This window comes from Buceros rhinoceros, unplaced genomic scaffold (assembly GCF_000710305.1).
Source record: "Buceros rhinoceros silvestris isolate BGI_N320 unplaced genomic scaffold, ASM71030v1 scaffold5095, whole genome shotgun sequence".
NCBI classification, from domain to species: domain Eukaryota; kingdom Metazoa; phylum Chordata; class Aves; order Bucerotiformes; family Bucerotidae; genus Buceros; species Buceros rhinoceros.
The window spans coordinates 10,865-27,332 of record NW_010412165.1 but is presented as its reverse complement, the minus strand read 5'-3'; the positions used below and the strand labels follow the sequence as shown (position 1 = coordinate 27,332).

The 16,468-nt window shown below is 43.3% G+C and overlaps 1 protein-coding gene across 1 annotated transcript in view; it reads left to right on the top strand.

Annotated features, from left to right (window-relative positions):
• WDHD1 (WD repeat and HMG-box DNA binding protein 1) overlaps positions 1-16,468 on the top strand; it is a 27,659-nt gene that overhangs the window by 6,685 nt on the left and 4,506 nt on the right. The window contains exons 5-19 of the mRNA XM_010136279.1: positions 1-50; positions 561-611; positions 2,418-2,513; positions 4,870-4,962; positions 5,763-5,869; positions 6,752-6,887; positions 7,048-7,237; positions 7,421-7,611; positions 8,592-8,776; positions 9,661-9,902; positions 10,382-10,519; positions 11,114-11,270; positions 13,109-13,223; positions 14,627-14,758; positions 15,109-15,321. The exon at positions 1-50 is cut by the window's left edge and continues 5 nt beyond it. Of these exons, the coding sequence (XP_010134581.1) occupies positions 1-50; positions 561-611; positions 2,418-2,513; positions 4,870-4,962; positions 5,763-5,869; positions 6,752-6,887; positions 7,048-7,237; positions 7,421-7,611; positions 8,592-8,776; positions 9,661-9,902; positions 10,382-10,519; positions 11,114-11,270; positions 13,109-13,223; positions 14,627-14,758; positions 15,109-15,321 (2,096 nt within the window). The remainder of the gene's footprint in view (positions 51-560; positions 612-2,417; positions 2,514-4,869; positions 4,963-5,762; positions 5,870-6,751; positions 6,888-7,047; positions 7,238-7,420; positions 7,612-8,591; positions 8,777-9,660; positions 9,903-10,381; positions 10,520-11,113; positions 11,271-13,108; positions 13,224-14,626; positions 14,759-15,108; positions 15,322-16,468) is intronic.

Here is a 16,468-nt window from a genome sequence, read left to right as displayed (position 1 = left end):
ACGACGCTCCTGTTTTAAGCCTGTCTTTTGACCCCAGGGATGTTTACCTGGTAAGATACTTAGTTTGCTTTATACTTTGAATTTCCTTTTCCCTGGAAAAGAAAATAAATATATACTTTTTACAATAAAACCAGTGACTGGGTGCGTGGGACTATTTCATTTCAGCTGACATTACTGATGATGGAGTGTGTCGCAGCTCCCAGGAAAACTCAGTCTTTGCTTTACTGCTCAATTGCTGCCTGTGTCCTGCTGGAATCTAATGCTGATTTGATTTTAGAGGGGAAAAGATGGCTCGCTGAAGACATTTACTATTAATTTTGAGCCTCTTTTGCAAATAAGCAGCTCACTTGAAGTATGAGGGTTTGTAATCACAGTAGCTTGGCGTCGAGTACAATTATCAGGATGACGGCATGAGAAAGTTTTAAGTCTTAGAATGGTTTAAACAGGGAGACTTTTTAAAACTGCCTGTATGTTACATGTCTGTAGCACTGGTTGTGGGGATTTTTTTGAGCATTAATTTCTCTATGTCTTTAATTTGTTTACAAAAATCTTTTCCACAGGCGTCATCCAGCTGTGATGGTTCTGTCAGAGTCTGGAAAATCGCCGATCAGGTAAAAGGCCTTTCAAAACGGAGGGTTTCACAGGAAATCTGGGGTTTCACAGATAGTGAGAAGAGCTGGTCAGAAATAACCCTGCTGGAAGAGGGCTTTCTTCTGGGGTCGGAAATCTGACTGCACTTCACGGAATACTGTTACCTTCTTCTGGGAGAAATTCCAAAGCCCAATGATGAAATGTTGCCTGGATAAACGTAGACTGTTCTTCCTGTCTGGAATCCCAGATATTTTTGTTCATTCAATCTTTCTTCATTGGCCAACACCGTGTATTTTGTCCTTGGCGCATTCAGAAATAACGCTTCTGGTTAGAGACAGCAACTGGCAGCAGAGTCCCTGTTTCAGAATTTCAGGGTGAGGGAAGGACTTGTAGCCTTAAGGCTGTTGACAAGGGGCTTGTTATACCACTGTTTGCTACAAACTTCACAACAATTTCTCAGAAGGAGGATGTAGATCCTGATTCGAAGACCATAATTTATTGGAAATGCAGCCTGTGGGCTCAGCTTTGGCTGAAATAGTTCAGGGCCTGTATGAAATCAGATTTAATGAGAGATTCAGGTTTAGGCTCTGCCCTTTGAACTCTAAGAAACCTGAAAAGAGGGTTTCAGGTGAACACTTCAATTCAGCAGTTCTGCACATGTCTGTGGGATTATTTTGGCTAAATACCATCGACTGGAATAAGAATCCACGTGGAATTATTCCTGTAAATACCATTGCAAAAATACCCCCTGCATCTGGGGATTGCTACTTTTTTAAAACAAAAGCATGTTTCTGGAGTGAAATCTCATGTTCCAGGCGGACAGTGTCCTGGGGTTGTGGCAGGATAAAGTATGTGTCTGTGCTGGAGTGTGGGAAAAGAGCCATCAGCTCTTCCCGCTGCAGTGGTGAGGTTGAGGCTGATGTGTGCCACCTTGCTGCCGCTGATCTGGGTTTGGCAAATGTTTTTGGGCCAGATTTCTCTAACATAAAAATGTGAGGTCTTGTTTGTTCTGCTCTTGATTAATAGCATTGGTTCTGCTAGATCTTATTTCTAACAGATCTTATTTCTGTAACCAGTAGTTGTATTGTCATTGAAACATTTTCTTGTCTGTATTTACAAGTTTGTTGGGTTTTTTTACTAAGGCAGTATGTACCATTGTATTTGGATTATAGAATCACAGACTGGTTTGGGTGGGAAGAGATCTTCAAAGCTCACCCAGCCCAGCCCCCTGCAGGGAGCAGGGACATCTGCCCCCAGAGCAGGGGGCTCAGAGCCCCAAGGGCCAACCTGACCTGCCATGGGGCCAGCGATGGGGCTGCTGCCACCTCTGGGGGCAGCCTGGGCCAGGCTCTGCCCACCCTCAGCACAAACAATCTCTCCCTTCTCTCTGCTCTGACTCTCCCTCTGGCAGTGGAACCATCCCCCTTGTCCTGTCCCCACAACCCCTGCTGAACAGCCCCTGCCCAGCTTTCGGACACCCCTTGCAGCACTGACAGGCTGCACTCAGGTCTCCCCGCAGCCTCCTCTGCTCCAGGCTGAACCCCCCCAGCTCTCTCCCCTCTCCTCCCAGCAGAGCGTTCCACCCTCGCATCATTCCTGGGGCCTCTTCTGGCCCTGCTCCAGCAGGCTTATGTCCTTCCTGTGGTGAGGACTCTGGAGCTGGACCCAGCACTGCAGATGACGAGATAAAAGAGATCATTTCAGTTCCAAAAATGCTGTACCTTTTTTTGCTTTTACTTTTTTTCCACACTTTTCCTTTAAGAATTTGTACTAGACAGTAGATTTTCACAGAGCTATAGAACTAATTTTTAATATTTTGTTTTCAGACATGCACAACAAGCTGGCCACTGCTGCTGAAATGTAATGATGTGATAAATGCTAAATCAATATGCAGGCTTGGCTGGCAACCTGGCAGTGGGAAGGTAAGTGACATCGTTTTAGCCACATCTTCATCCTTTTCTCTTTGAGAGTCCGACAGTAGAATTCCGCCTGAGCAACCTCAAATTGCAGCTCCTGGGACTAAGAAAAGTATTTGGGGTGAAATTCACTTTCAGGAAAAACAAAAACCTGAAAATAGTTTCTCATGTGAGCTCCAGACTGTGTTTGGTGATAGTCTAGTGTCAGCCCAAACCACTCCTGTCACGCTGGGTAGGAAGGAACATTGCACACGAGGGAAGTAGTCAAACTGCTTGCAGCAGAGCGTCAGACCATTCAGTCTTTCTCTACTTTCAGTAAGTTCTGCCCTATCAGTAATCTTGCTCTGTAAATATTTCCTTAGTAAGTCGTTCCTTTTCTTTCCACCTGGAGAACGAAGCTGATTCTGCTCTGAGTAACGTGGTGCTGATACACTCTGCAGGTCGGGTGTGTGGTGTGCGCATGGCTGCAGCAGTCCTGTGTGTGGGTCACGAATCCAGATGGTATAGTTCAATAAAAAAATTGTTCCATCTCGGCTTGAGGCCCCAAGAGCCAACATTAAAAGAAATGGATAGTCTCAGTGTTCAAGAAATAAACTGAACACTCTAGAGATACTTTTAAAAGATAGCTTACAGTGACCACGAAGTGAGATACCCGGAGTGGGATAACAAAAATCAACTTCACATAGAATCACAGAATCGTTTTGGTTGGAAGAGACCTTTAAGGTCATCAAATCCAACTGTTCACCCTGCACTGCCAGGGACCCTAAACCATGTCCCTCAGTGCCACATCTACAGTCTTTTAAACACCTCCAGGGATGGGGACTCCACCACCTCCCTGGGCAGCCTATTCCGATGTCTGACAACCCTTTCTGTAAAGAAATTTTTCCTAATATCCAACCTGAACCTCCCCTGGCAACTTGAGGCCATTTCCTTTTGTCCTGTCCCTTGTTCCTTGGGAGAAGAGACCAACTCCCCCCTCACTCCAGCCTCCTTTCAGGGGGTTGTAGGAAGTGATGAGGTCTCCCTGGAGCCTCCTTTGCTCCAGGCTCAACCCCCCCAGGTCCCTCAGCCGCTCCTCAGCTCATTGTGCTCCAGATGCTGCACCAGCTCCGTTGTCCTTCTCTGGCCACGCTCCAGCCCCTCAATGTCCTTCTAGGACTGAGGGGCCAAAACTGAACCCGGGGGTTAAGGCGTAAATGTCCTTTACCTTTTCTCTAGCAGTATTTTCAGACAGCCCTGCGATCTCACCTTTAAGCTGACTGTTGGGAATATGTCCTCATAGCTCCCAGAGCTTTTGTATTTTCTTCAAATATTCATCCCAATGAGTCGACTTTTTACAAAAAAACCTTCCTTTTCAAAAGAGGAATATTATTATACTTGGAAAAAATCTTTAAGGGTTAGAGTGAGGGTACCCTGAAGCTTAAGAAAGGAAGTAAATAAGTTGCTCTTGTCTTGCTGGCCACACCAGGTCTGACAGAAGCTGACATAAGCTGAAGTTTTACGGCTTCTCTTCTTAGTGTGGCAGAACCTGTTCATCCTTTATTGATATTCCTGTATACTGGATCTAAAGAGTATTTCCTTGCGTTTTCTCACAAGAAAACCTGAATAACCTTGTTTCCATGGCTTAGCCTTTGTGTCTGTCTACCTGTGCCCGCTCTTGAAAGACCTGGCTGCTGTGGTAGTGTTATGGGTAACTTCTCTGTGGAAGAGAGGCTGTCACCTGCAGAACAAAAAAATTGAATATCCATATTGCATTAAAACAAAGACTTGTAATTTTTAGGCTAATTCTAGACGGACACACATATTTGAAATATAAGTAGCTGTCTTGCTTCTCTTACAAAGCAAATTGACAGAGGTCTTTAAAAAACCCAAATCCTAAAAAAATAACCAGTAAGATTTACGTAGTTTTGTGGAAGATGAAATGACCTACTTCAGGAATCAGCTACTCAAATACGATTAACTGAGAATTGTAACCTGAACAAAAGAGGTTTGGGGAGGGAGAAGGTGACCGTAAGCCTTGTGCTCGGAGCACAGCAAGCTGCTTATATCTGTGCTTCATAAATAAGAACTAACCTTATGGTGCAGCTGTCATTATTTCTGTCTGGCAGAAAACTGAAGATGAAGGTTAAAACAGAACCAGGCACATGTGCTGGTTGCTATGTCACATGTGGAAAGCATTAAAGAACCTTGTGATTCCAGTGACTTCAGCTTCTCTCTCGGTTGGTGTTGCTGGGCTGCTAGAGAACCAATAAATAGCGCAGCAGGCACAACTGTAATCCTGCTGAGCAAAGGAGCGACGCTGCGTGAACGTTCTGTTGGGAAGGTGACTTGTTCTGAATTGATTCCCGTTTCCTTTGGACAGTTGCTGGCAATTCCTGTAGATAAAGTTGTTAAACTGTACAGAAGAGAAACCTGGGATGGTCAGTTCGATCTATCGGATACGTTCATCACGCAGGTAGGTACCTAAACCAGGTGCTGGCTAAACCTTCTGTGACTTAAATGTTATTCTGCTAGAAATTACTGTGTGGACAGTATCTCTTCCAGCCACCCTGGTAACGACTGCTCACATTTCTCTTTCTGATCCTGTTACTTCATGTTGGAAACCAGGGTACTAGATGAGTGTCAAACGTGTCTTTATGTGGCTCTGGTTCCCCTCTTTCATTTATAGGAACCCAGTAGAGCTCTAAAGTCTACTGGTGAGTCACCAGCTGCAGCTGCAGAGCATCTGTTTGCACACATTGCTCTAAATTGCTTTTGAGGGGAAGTGTCAAGAGTGTGACTTCTGTACGGAACAGAGATACCAGCTGATCACGGTGCCACCTTCTTTCCTTTGACCTCATTATACAGGAAACCTGTGGGTTAAAGAGGAGCACTCTCCTGGTGTTACAAAGATGCAGAACACACAGGCTTGGATTTTAATTTATGGAACTGTATGACGTTCAAAATAAATAAAGTTGTGTAGTGCTGAGCTTTTAAATAATTGATGCTTCTGTCTACGTGACTAGAATCAGGTTTTGTTTGACCTCTTGGCAGCGTTTAATGATAGAAGATGAATATTCTCGTTAAAAAAATAAGTGTGTGTCTTTAAAGAGTGGTTCTTGCAGGGAACTACCTAAAGCCAGCTCTAGTACAGGAGGCTGGATATCATTTGCTGAAGATCACAAATTTTTTTTAATCTTAGAATATCTGTTTTAAGCTCTGACTGTGAATGCTGTGCATGTGTTGGTATTTTTTTCCCCCCTCTTTTCTCCTTAGCCCTTGAATGTGGTGGCCTGGTCTCCTTGTGGGCAGTATCTGGCAGCTGGGGCTGTGGATGGGAGTATAGTGGTGTGGAATGTGGAGACCCGGGAGTGCACAGAGAGGTATTAAATAGCGTCGTTTACTCTTTATTCCATAAATAGAGCGTTGTTCCATAAAACCCTAGGTGTTTGTCTTTAAATAGAATTTTGTTTTCTTTTCATTAAAACTTACTTGTGCAAGTGTAGAGCTCTGCCTCTTGAGAAGCCTTAATAAGATTTATTTCTTACTTTTTAATCTAGTAGTTGATTAAAGGATAATTTTGATGGAAATAAATACTCCTCATGTCCCAAACCCCAAGATCGTGGGCAGTAAGATGCGTTTTCTAAAGGGAGAGGGAAATACGGGTACATCAGTCAGCCCTCCCCAGGAGGACAAACTGACAAATTGCACTTCACCTTGGTTAGTGAAGTGCTTCTCTCCCTCAAAAGGAAAAAAGAAGTATGATTAACTAGAGGTAGAGAAGAAGAGATGTTTTACCTGTCTGAATATTTTGGGAAGGAAACCTGATTGTTACTGTAACACCTGTATTAAGAATTAAAGTCAGATTATGTAAATAATTAATGGGAGGTTTTTTGGGGGGTAAAGTCAGAGGATTAACTCACCAGTTTGGTTCAAGAGAAACAGCTCAATGTTCTCTTTGTAACCGAATGTTTCTGGAGCGTGTGACTGCTGGGTGGTTACTGTCTTCTCTACATGTACCAGAAAGCTGTTGTTTTCAGAATGTGATTCTGCTTGATTTTTAAAGCTTAAATGATTTTCTCCACAGAAATGGAAGACCTGTATTTTTTTTATAGTGGCTGCTTGTTCTACAGGTGACCTGTTGATTATTTTATTGTGTGTAACATCACTGTAACATCCCTTTCTAATACTAGTAAATATTACCACTTTTTACAGTAACTCTTGGGGAGGTTTCTGCAAATCCATTATTTCTATGTTCTTCTTAGGATGAAGCATGAAAAAAATTACTCAGTTTGTGGCCTGGCGTGGCACCCCAAATACAGCCAGATCGCTTACACGGATACTGAAGGAAATCTGGGCTTGTTGGAAGATATCGGTGATGGGAAGAAACCAAATGACAAGGTGATCAGTACCAGCTACTTCTGAAATTACCATGATGGTTTAGGCTGCTAAATTATGTTGAATGTTCTGTTTTGTGTGTTGAAAAGTTCCCTCGTGTGTGAAGTCATTTAATGAATTCCATGTCCAAGAAGTTTTACCATGGTTGTTATTGTGGCTTTAGGTTGCCAGTACAGTGACAAAGGACTACAACGACCTCTTTGATGGAGACGATGACGACTATTTAAATGGAGATATGATTGAACCACAGTCTTCCCCAAAGGCTGGAGCTAGTGAAGATGATGCTGATGACCTTAAGCCCACTTCAGGCCATCTGAGACGGGCAATAATTGATGATGATGATAACTCAGTAGGTGCGGAACGAATTAATTTTCCAGAGCTCTTCAGTGCTGTTATTGGGCACATCCCTCAGCATCCTCTACTCAGATATATTCTGCCTTGTTTTTACAGAGCAATCTTGATGGGTTTAATTTTTTAACCTATATTCTGTCTTAAAATTACATCTTACACATATTATTATCTTTTTAAACTTCTAGATATTGGGCTGATAAAAGCTAGTTCTAATCTTCTTGAAAAGGAAGATGACGACGATGATCAGACTGGTGGCTTTCCAGCTGTACCAGCAGCATCTACACAACAGCCTTTCTATGATGGGCCAATGCCAACTCCCAGGCAGAAGCCGTTCCAGTCTGGCTCCACTCCCGCCCACCTCATGCATCGTTTCATGGTAAATCACTCTGGGTGGTTATGGAGAGCTAGTCGCTTTGTTAATATTGAATATTGTCCAATTCTTGCTGTGTCTTAATCTAATGTTTTTCAAGATGTTTTGACTCTGAATACTTAACAGGGCGAAGCTGAATAGTGGAAAATAGCTTTTGATGTAGAAATAAACACTTGGCTTTAAGACAAAAGCAAGCTATACAGCTTGAACCTGTGCTACTGAGTTCTGGCAAATCTTTTCCAAAATTCTTTTTTAGTCAGAAATCGTGGATTTTTCTGTGGTATCACAGAATCACAGGCTGGTGGGGGTTGGAAGGGACCTCTGGAGATCATCCAGTCCAACCCTCCCTGCTAAAGCAGGGTCACCCAGAGCAAATTGCCCAGAGTTGTGTTCAGGTGGGTTTGGAAAGTCTCCAGAGCAGGAGACTCCACAACGTCTCCGGATAGCCTGTCCCAGGGCTCTGCCACCCTCAAAGTGAAGAAATTTCCTGTATCCTTTCACTGGGCACCACTGAAAAGAGCCTGGTCCCAGCCTCTTGACAGCCACCTGTTAGATACTGGTAACCATTGATGAGGTCCCCTCTGAGCTGCTCTTCTCCAAGCTGGACAGCCCCAGGTCAGTCAGCCTTTCCTCAGAGAGATGCTCCAGTCCCCTCATCATTGTCATAGCCTCTGCTGGACTCTCTCCAGTAGTTCCTTGTCTCTTGGACTGGGGAACCCGGAACTGGATACATGCCTTGCAGTTAGAAAGAAATAGTGTGTGATTAGCATTACAAGTTCACGCTTAATTTTGTGAGGAGAAAGATGACTAGGCCATGGGGATAAAACTAGTTTCTGCCTAATTCAGCTGTTTTAGAAACTCGAAGTCCTGGCCACACAAGCCTTCTGTCTCCCTCCAGCCTCCCACCTACCATAGTGTCAGATGAGAAAGTTCTAGCAGGCTGGTTTAGGGCTGCGTGTTTGATTTGCTGGGGTTCTTTTTGGTAGGTGTGGAACTCTGTTGGTATCATTCGCTGTTACAATGATGAGCAAGACAATGCTATAGATGTCGAATTCCACGATACCTCCGTACATCATGCGACACACCTGCAAAACTCCCTGAACCACGCGATGGCTGACCTCTCCGCGGAAGCGATTTTACTAGCCTGCGAGAGCACGGACGAACTTGCAAGGTAAGTCATGGCCTTGCTCTGCAAAACCTGGCGTATGGAATTACACTTAACTCCTTTCAAAGATTGTGGCTTTTAATTTCAGCTTCTCTCACTTCTTTGAGATTTTTGGCTTTCGATTGTGTTTTTTATTTATGGGGCCACTTTCGAGGAGGTTTTTCACATCCACCCGCTGGAAGACTTCAGAAATATTAAAAGATGCAATTTGTTTCCTGAGGAATTGTTTTTTAATCCCTTCTTCAAAGGCATACACTAGAAACTTCATGCATTGCCAGCTCAAAGGAAATTGTAAACATCAACGATAGTTTTTCAGTCTCCTCAGACTGAAGATAAATCATAAGGGCTGTGCTGTTCTTTTCACACTGTTGCTAAGGAGACATTTTTGGAGATACCAAAGAATTCTACGCAAGAAGAACACAAATTTAGGAAAACCATAGAAAGATTTCAGCAGCTGGGCCAGCTGGACCCTGTTGTTGCATTTAAGAACAACAGCAATGACATTTTATTGCTGGTTTCTGTGGAAATAGCTCAGAGAAAGAAATTTCTTCTTCTTTTCACCCATGTGGCATTGCGATAAGTTGAAAAACACCCTTTACCTTTGAAAGTATTTTTGTGTGTATTGATTGTCTGACTCTGAAAATGTCAATCTTTTTTCCATCCAAAAAATCTCCCCTTGGGGTTTAGAGACTCTAAATCTACACTGCTGGAGGCTGAGCTGGTTCTTCAGTTGCTGAATAAGAATAACACCCTTGCAAGGGTCTACTTGTAATCTGTAGTTCCTTTGTATGACCATCCCAGAGTCCAGGTTCTGATAAAAATGTAATATATTGCTTTGTATTTTTCTTTCTGTTGAGATGTTTGACTGTTGTTCTTTGTCTCTGCTTTAGCAAGCTCCACTGCATCCATTTTAGCTCATGGGATGCAAACAAGGAGTGGACGGTCGACATGCCGAAGGATGAAGACATTGAGGCCATCTGTCTAGGGCAGGGCTGGGCGGCTTGTGCCACCAGCGCCTTGCTAGTTCGGGTGTTTACAGTTGGAGGAGTTCAGAAAGAGATCTTCAGCCTTCCAGGTCCAGTGGTGTCTATGGCAGGACACAGAGAGCAGCTGATGGTTATTTATCACAGAGGTAGTTTTCCCCTTTCTGTCTTTTTTGAGCCTGGGTTTTGTTTTCAATCCTCTGTTACTGCCTTCAAACCCTGGTTAATTTGTACTGATCACCTGAAGTGTTTTCTTCTCTTCTGGGTGATTCTTATCTTTCCTAATGATGCTTTTACTGTCAGAACCCGCCGATCTCTGACTGCAAAGCCTACACTGCGTGTTACGATGCCTGGATTAAGCTGTGGGAAGGGGACAACTTCCTAACAGTGACATTAATAGATGAAACTTGGGTTTCAGATATGCCAGAATTAATTACTGTGGGAAATGAAGGAAGCAGTTGTTACACCTGCTTTGAACGTCCAGAATGACAAATAGTCGCTTGTTTATCCCTGAATGTCGCTATCAGACCTGCCCTGGAATTAGCTTTTGGTTCAAAACTTAAATTTAGCCCAGAGACAAGACAATTCTTTTGTTTTCTAACATAGTCATTGAACACCTTCTTCCTAGGTACTGGGTTTGACGGGGACCAGTGCCTCGCAGTACAGCTGATGGAGCTAGGAAAAAAGAAAAAACAAGTTCTGCACGGAGACCCCCTTTCTCTCACAAGGAAATCCTATTTGACATGGGTTGGATTCTCCGCAGAAGGTACGAAACACCCGCACGAGTGATGCTGAGAAATCTAGACACTGCTGGGGGAATGCTGGAGGAGAGTTTGGCTGATCAGTGCCCTTTTTGTAATGGTGATCTTGGGCCCTAGACTTTTTTCCAATCTCCTCCATGCTAAACAAAATTCTATTTTTCTGTTCTTTTAATATGTTTATCAGAAATCTTCAACATGTTTTCCACTATGAATAGAGGATGCTTGAATGTTGTCAGAACTTGTTTTCCTGATTGATTGCCCTGCAAACCTCCTTCTCCTCCCCAAAAGTTGGTCGCTTGGGAGGAGTTTTTACAATAACCAGAAAAAAGGATAGTAAAATATCAGTTTTTCTTTGGGAATCTACCCAAAGAGACTGATTTCTCCATAAACTGTTTTAAATCTGAACTTGCCAGTTGACTAGCAGTAGTGCTGACTGTCAGAAGGTGGCGCATCTTCCTCAGGAAACCAGTTTTTCCCAGCTAGGCTGTACTGGAAGAGAGGCTGTCCTGTTTGAGATACGTAATTCCCAACAGCATCCGCCAGTTCAAACTTACTCGTGCTGTAATTGCAAATTAATTGTTTTCATTTGTGACAAACAGGTACCCCTTGTTACGTGGATTCCGAGGGAATCGTGCGGATGTTGAACCGAGGCCTTGGGAATACTTGGATTCCAGTGTGTAACACGAGGGAGCACTGCAAAGGAAAAGCCGATCATTACTGGGTGGTTGGCGTCCATGAGCGTCCCCAGCAGCTCAGGTCAGGTCCATGAGCGTCCCCAGCAGCTCAGGTCAGGTGTTTCACGGGGAAACGCTTTGTTTGTGGTGGGTTTGACCAACAGAGCACTTCTGACTGTGAGGAGCAGGAAACACCTACTAGAACAGGTGGCTCGTCAATATGCACAGCAAAGGATCTGGGACGCGAGGTGGTTCTGCACGGAGGTTTCCTTACTAAATTGGTTTTGAATAAACTCATTAGAGTTAGAATTTTCAGCTGATGAACTGTGGCATCTTGCCTTGGCTGACAGGCGTGTGCACTTGATTGTCTATCACACCTCTCTGGTGCAGACACACTCGTAAGGTTGCGTTTTGCTAGAGGAACCTTCTGAAAGGTTATGGTTGCTGGTAGGAATCTGCTGTTCATGGGTTTTGAGGATTTGTTCTATGTTTGGGGTTTTTTTCTTTTTTCTACGTTTTCCCTTTTTAGTCCTTTGGGAAGAATCCAAATCCCTTAACTAATGTTCATCATTAGGCATCGCTAAATCAGAACTATCTGTTACTATATTAATAGTCTGATACTATATTAATATTGAAACTGTGGAAGAACAAATTTGTGTATAAAATTGCTGAAATATTTAGCTGAGAGTTAGCTATGTCTTTATAAAATGTGATACTGGTGATGTCTAAGTAACTGTCTCTTTCCGTTGTAACACACACCCTGGGCATTTGTTGCCAAGCTTTGTTCGTAGTCCTCTTTATTCCATGATCTGTGTCCTTTTCCTGCTGGGGCAGAAGCCATCAGCTCACGTATTTGAATGAAATTTAGGCTCTTTCTTTGCTGGTCACACACAATTGTAGAGGTTGGTGGGTGACTGCATTTTATTTAAATTTACATGACATTTTTTGTAATCCCCCATTCTTTTTGTAATAAGGGAAATAATTTGGTAGCACTGGTAAATGTCAGTTCACTCTGTTTCTTCATCCAGTCGTTAATGTTGGCATCCACTAAATACACCAAAAACGCGTGTGCAGGACGCATCACACCGATGGGACGGTCGACTGCGAGCCTGTCACAGTGATGCTTTTCCTGCCCCGAGAAAGAGAATGCTGCTCTCTGAGCTGCAGAGAACATTGTATTCAAAGCCACTCGCATGTTAAAGATAAGACGGGGGGAGGGTGCTTGTAGAAGCACCATATGCCTTAATTACACAGATAGCCAGAACACTAATGCTTCCTGTCCTTTTTTTTTTCTCCAGTCTGAAACATAGCTTTTAAAACCAGACACTTTTGTCAGCGCTGCTGGAAATACAGCTCTTCCCCCATCGCTGTTACTGGAAAGTACTAATTTAAATATAATGAAACAATAAGCCTACACTTTTAGACCATGCTTATCATCCTTCTCTGGTTTTTTTCTTCTCCCCTTTTTTGTCCCCCTGTGTGTGTGTCTGAACACAGCACGCTCCTCATGAAGCCCGAAACCCCTCATCAGAATGAATAGTAGACGTGGCTGCTCTTGTTCCAGTGGCCTTCGGTTGTTCAGTAGCTTCTGATTCGAATAAATTGCATTTACATTTTGTTAGAGCTGTTAAATCGTGCATTGTGTGGAACAGGGATCTGTGTCTGTTAGGAGTTTCTAGTGAGAACGCAAGCAGCATCTGCTTTGCTGGTTTAAAACTTTTCTGGTGGTAGCAGTGTAAAAATAACCCTTTGTAATGCAATCTTACATATGGCTGCATCTAACTCAGTAATTTAGTCACTACTTTTTAAGGAACAAACTCTCTTAAAGTACCTTTCTTCTTCGGAAACTGATTTAGGTGTGGAAGCACTGGTGACTGAAGGTGTTGAGGGTTGTGTGTGTGTTTTGTTTCCCCTGCACAGGTGTATTCCCTGTAAAGGAGCCCGGTTCCCTCCTACGCTCCCACGACCTGCTGTAGCAATACTGTCTTTTAAACTTCCTTATTGTCAAGTTGCCACAGAGAAGGGACAGATGGAGGTATGGAATGGTGTTGAGTCCACAGCCGGCAGTCTCAGATGTCCCCGTAGTCGGGATTATCCAAGATTCCTTTAATCATCTCTGCTGTGAAGGAGGGTAGTACAAACTCTTGAGTAAGACATGGGCTGAGGAGGAATTTGTTGTGCTCTGCACAGCTTTTCTGGTTCGGTTTGGTTCAGAACTCTTTCTAGAAGGATGCAAGATAAAGCTGCTGGAGCCGATGGAATGTTGTATTTACCCACAATCTATTTCTGACCAGTGAAGGCTTTATCACCCTCTCTTTTATTTTTTTAGTAGGTAGTGGTTAATGTTCTAGTAACACCGGATTTTGGGAAGCAGAGTGAGACCCTCCCTTGAAGGCGTCCGGTTTTTAATATTTTAGGCAGAACACAGTTTCTGGAAGATGTTTTCTGAAAGATGTACTAAGTACCCAAATTCGTATACTCTCCCTGCAAACACAGGCCTTCTGCCTTGACTTATTTTCTTAAGGTAGAGGCTGGTTGAAGCAAGCTGTACCAGTGGACAACAAAAAGAGTGGCTGTATTCTTCAATTTTTTAGTATATGTTTAAATATTTCAGTCTTGAAAATTGTGGGGTTCAGCTGTACCGCACAAAGTAGAAATGAACATAAAATTCTAACCTCAACCTCAGAGGCAGTTAAATGCTGTTCAAAATTTATTCTCTTCAACAGAAGTGTAGAGAAAAAGTTTCAGTAATAAACACTTGGTCACTTTTAATGAATTCTCCTTCATTTGGTCCAAATCTTCTTGTTCTTTATCTGATGGAGTATGTCTTCCATCCCCCCACCCCCACAGCTAACAGAAGGAAAACACCAGGAGCTGGTAATTTACCTTGAGGGAATACATACTTCTGCGTAGCTAAAGAAGCAGATTCTTCCAGGACATCTGCTGAAAACCTACTGGCTTTGAATAAGTTTAGAATTATTTTGTTTGTAATTATTCTGTAATAGCCATACGAGAATTTCCCTGAAGAGCAACGAGTTCTGTTTTCTGTGTGCCTGTCTCACAGATAACTCCTCCAGTTATGGAGTTATTCTGGAATACTTCCAATCTGCTGTGGGACGGAAGTTATAAGATAAAATAATCAGCTCGTGCTGGAATTGTCTGTCCTGGTAGCTCCTGGTGTACATGTAGGTCTCGTCTTGCTGAAAGCCGGTAATATAAATGGAATTTAACATATCTGGTGACAGCTTGGATCAGTTTGTGTACAGGTTGTTGTTAGTATGGTCCGTCTTTTCCTCAGTAGTCATTGGCTTTGAAAGAGAATTGTCTACTCCTCACGTTAAGAACAAGTTGGTCAAATCTGTTGTAAATTGTTAGGCATTATGTCGTGGGCTGGTTTATCTTCCCTGACCTCTAGCATGGTCTTCCTCCCTTTTTCAGGAGCAGTACTGGCGTTCTGTTGTATTTCACAACCACCTGGATTACCTATCAAAGAATGGCTATGAGTTTGATGAAAACGCTCAAAGCCAGGCAGTCAAAGAGCAGCAAGAACTTCTAATGAAGCTGTTTGCTGTAAGTACAAACAAATAAAACATAGAAGAAACCCTTAAGATTTTATTTTGAGTATGTGGTGTTTGGTGTAAGTTTTGATATGACTCCTCTTACCAGAAGTCTGGCAATCCAGAGAGTTCAAGACTGTGGGAAGAGGTGGACTGCGGTTAATATCACTATTACTCATCAGTATGAGGGTGGGAGAAAGAAGTAGGGGGCAAAGGGGATTTGTCTTTGCTATGGAGCTCGTGATTGTTGGTGGTTTGTCTCTATTCATTCACTCCACCAAAACTATAATATTCTGGTCCTAGAGTCTTGAGAGAGCTGCCTAAGAGTGAAGCGTGGAGCTCTCAAGGCTTCTTTTCTTTCAGCTTTCTTGTAAACTGGAGCGTGAATTCCGTTGTGTGGAACTTGCTGACCTCATGACACAACACGTGGTGAATTTAGCTATCAAGTACGCTTCTCGCTCTCGAAGACTCAATTTAGCTCAGCGACTGAGTGAAATGGCTGTAGAAAAAGCAAACGAGTTGGCGACAGCATCGGAAGATGAAGAGGAGGAAGAGGATTTCCGAAAGCACTTGAACGCTGGGTAACACAAATTTCTGTGACTAAAAACCCGGGAATGTTTTTACTGATCTAGTAACATTTTGGTCCGGTCGATGCACAATTCTAGGCCACAGTTTGTGATGTGTTTGTTAAGAAGTAACATTTGTGTTGCTCTGCTTATAAATTGTACATATTAAGTGGCGCATTCTCGCTGATACCTTGTGAAGACTCGTTAGTACCAGGATACTAAGGCAAAGGGAAATGTCTCCACTCCTTGCTTGCCGGATGTCTGTGTCCAACAGCTTCAGAGGCAAAGGAGACTCAAAATAGCTGCTAACCACGGGCCTGATAGTGCAGAAAAAATGTCGTAGCGTTTTGTCAGAGCAGTGTCTTCTGATAGCAGTTTGTGTGTGAAGTTTGGAACTTATTTAAGCAAGAGGAAGTGGTAAGTCCTGAACTTATCTGTAGCCTTTCCCCTATTCTTCCGTGTGAAACTGCGCATTCAAAACTCGTTTCTAAACTCTCTGCCTTGTTCTTCTGGACCCTGCATGGAAGCTGTGATCCCACATCTGCGACTTCAGCCACTCTGAGGGTTCAGATTCATCACTTAGCACCAGAGTAATCCACTAGTTTTTGTATACAGAGATTTTAGTCGTCAGCGGAGATGAGGAGGGAGATGCAATAAGCGTACGTCCTGCTTTAGGGAATTTAGACAATAACGGGACGAACCATGAAAACTTGCTGCCAAACCTTCAGATGAAAATAGCAGAAGATGGTTTCTGTTTCTCTTTGCAGCCGAGTTTCCTGGCAGCAGGAGTGATGCACCCTGAGGCAGGTGGCACAAGGTTGCTGTCTCTGTGCGGGCGCCCGCTCTTGCGTGCAGAGCTGTGTGCCAGTGCGAGCGCTTTTAACAGGGCATGATTTTCAGGCAGTTTTATGGCTCTGTGTGGTCAGCGCCACTTCAGGCGACTGCACTTGGTGTTTCAGAGTGGTCTGAAGTGGTTAATGAATCTTCATTTTATTTTTAGTCATCATCGCAGTTTATTCACAGGTATAATGCAAATAAATGCTGAAAGTTATTGTTCTTATTTCTAACGAAGTTAGCTGACCTGCCGTTATCCCAGTTTTCCTTCTGACTGAGGTGACCACTTCCTTCCTGGTGGATTCCTTTCATTTAGTTACAGC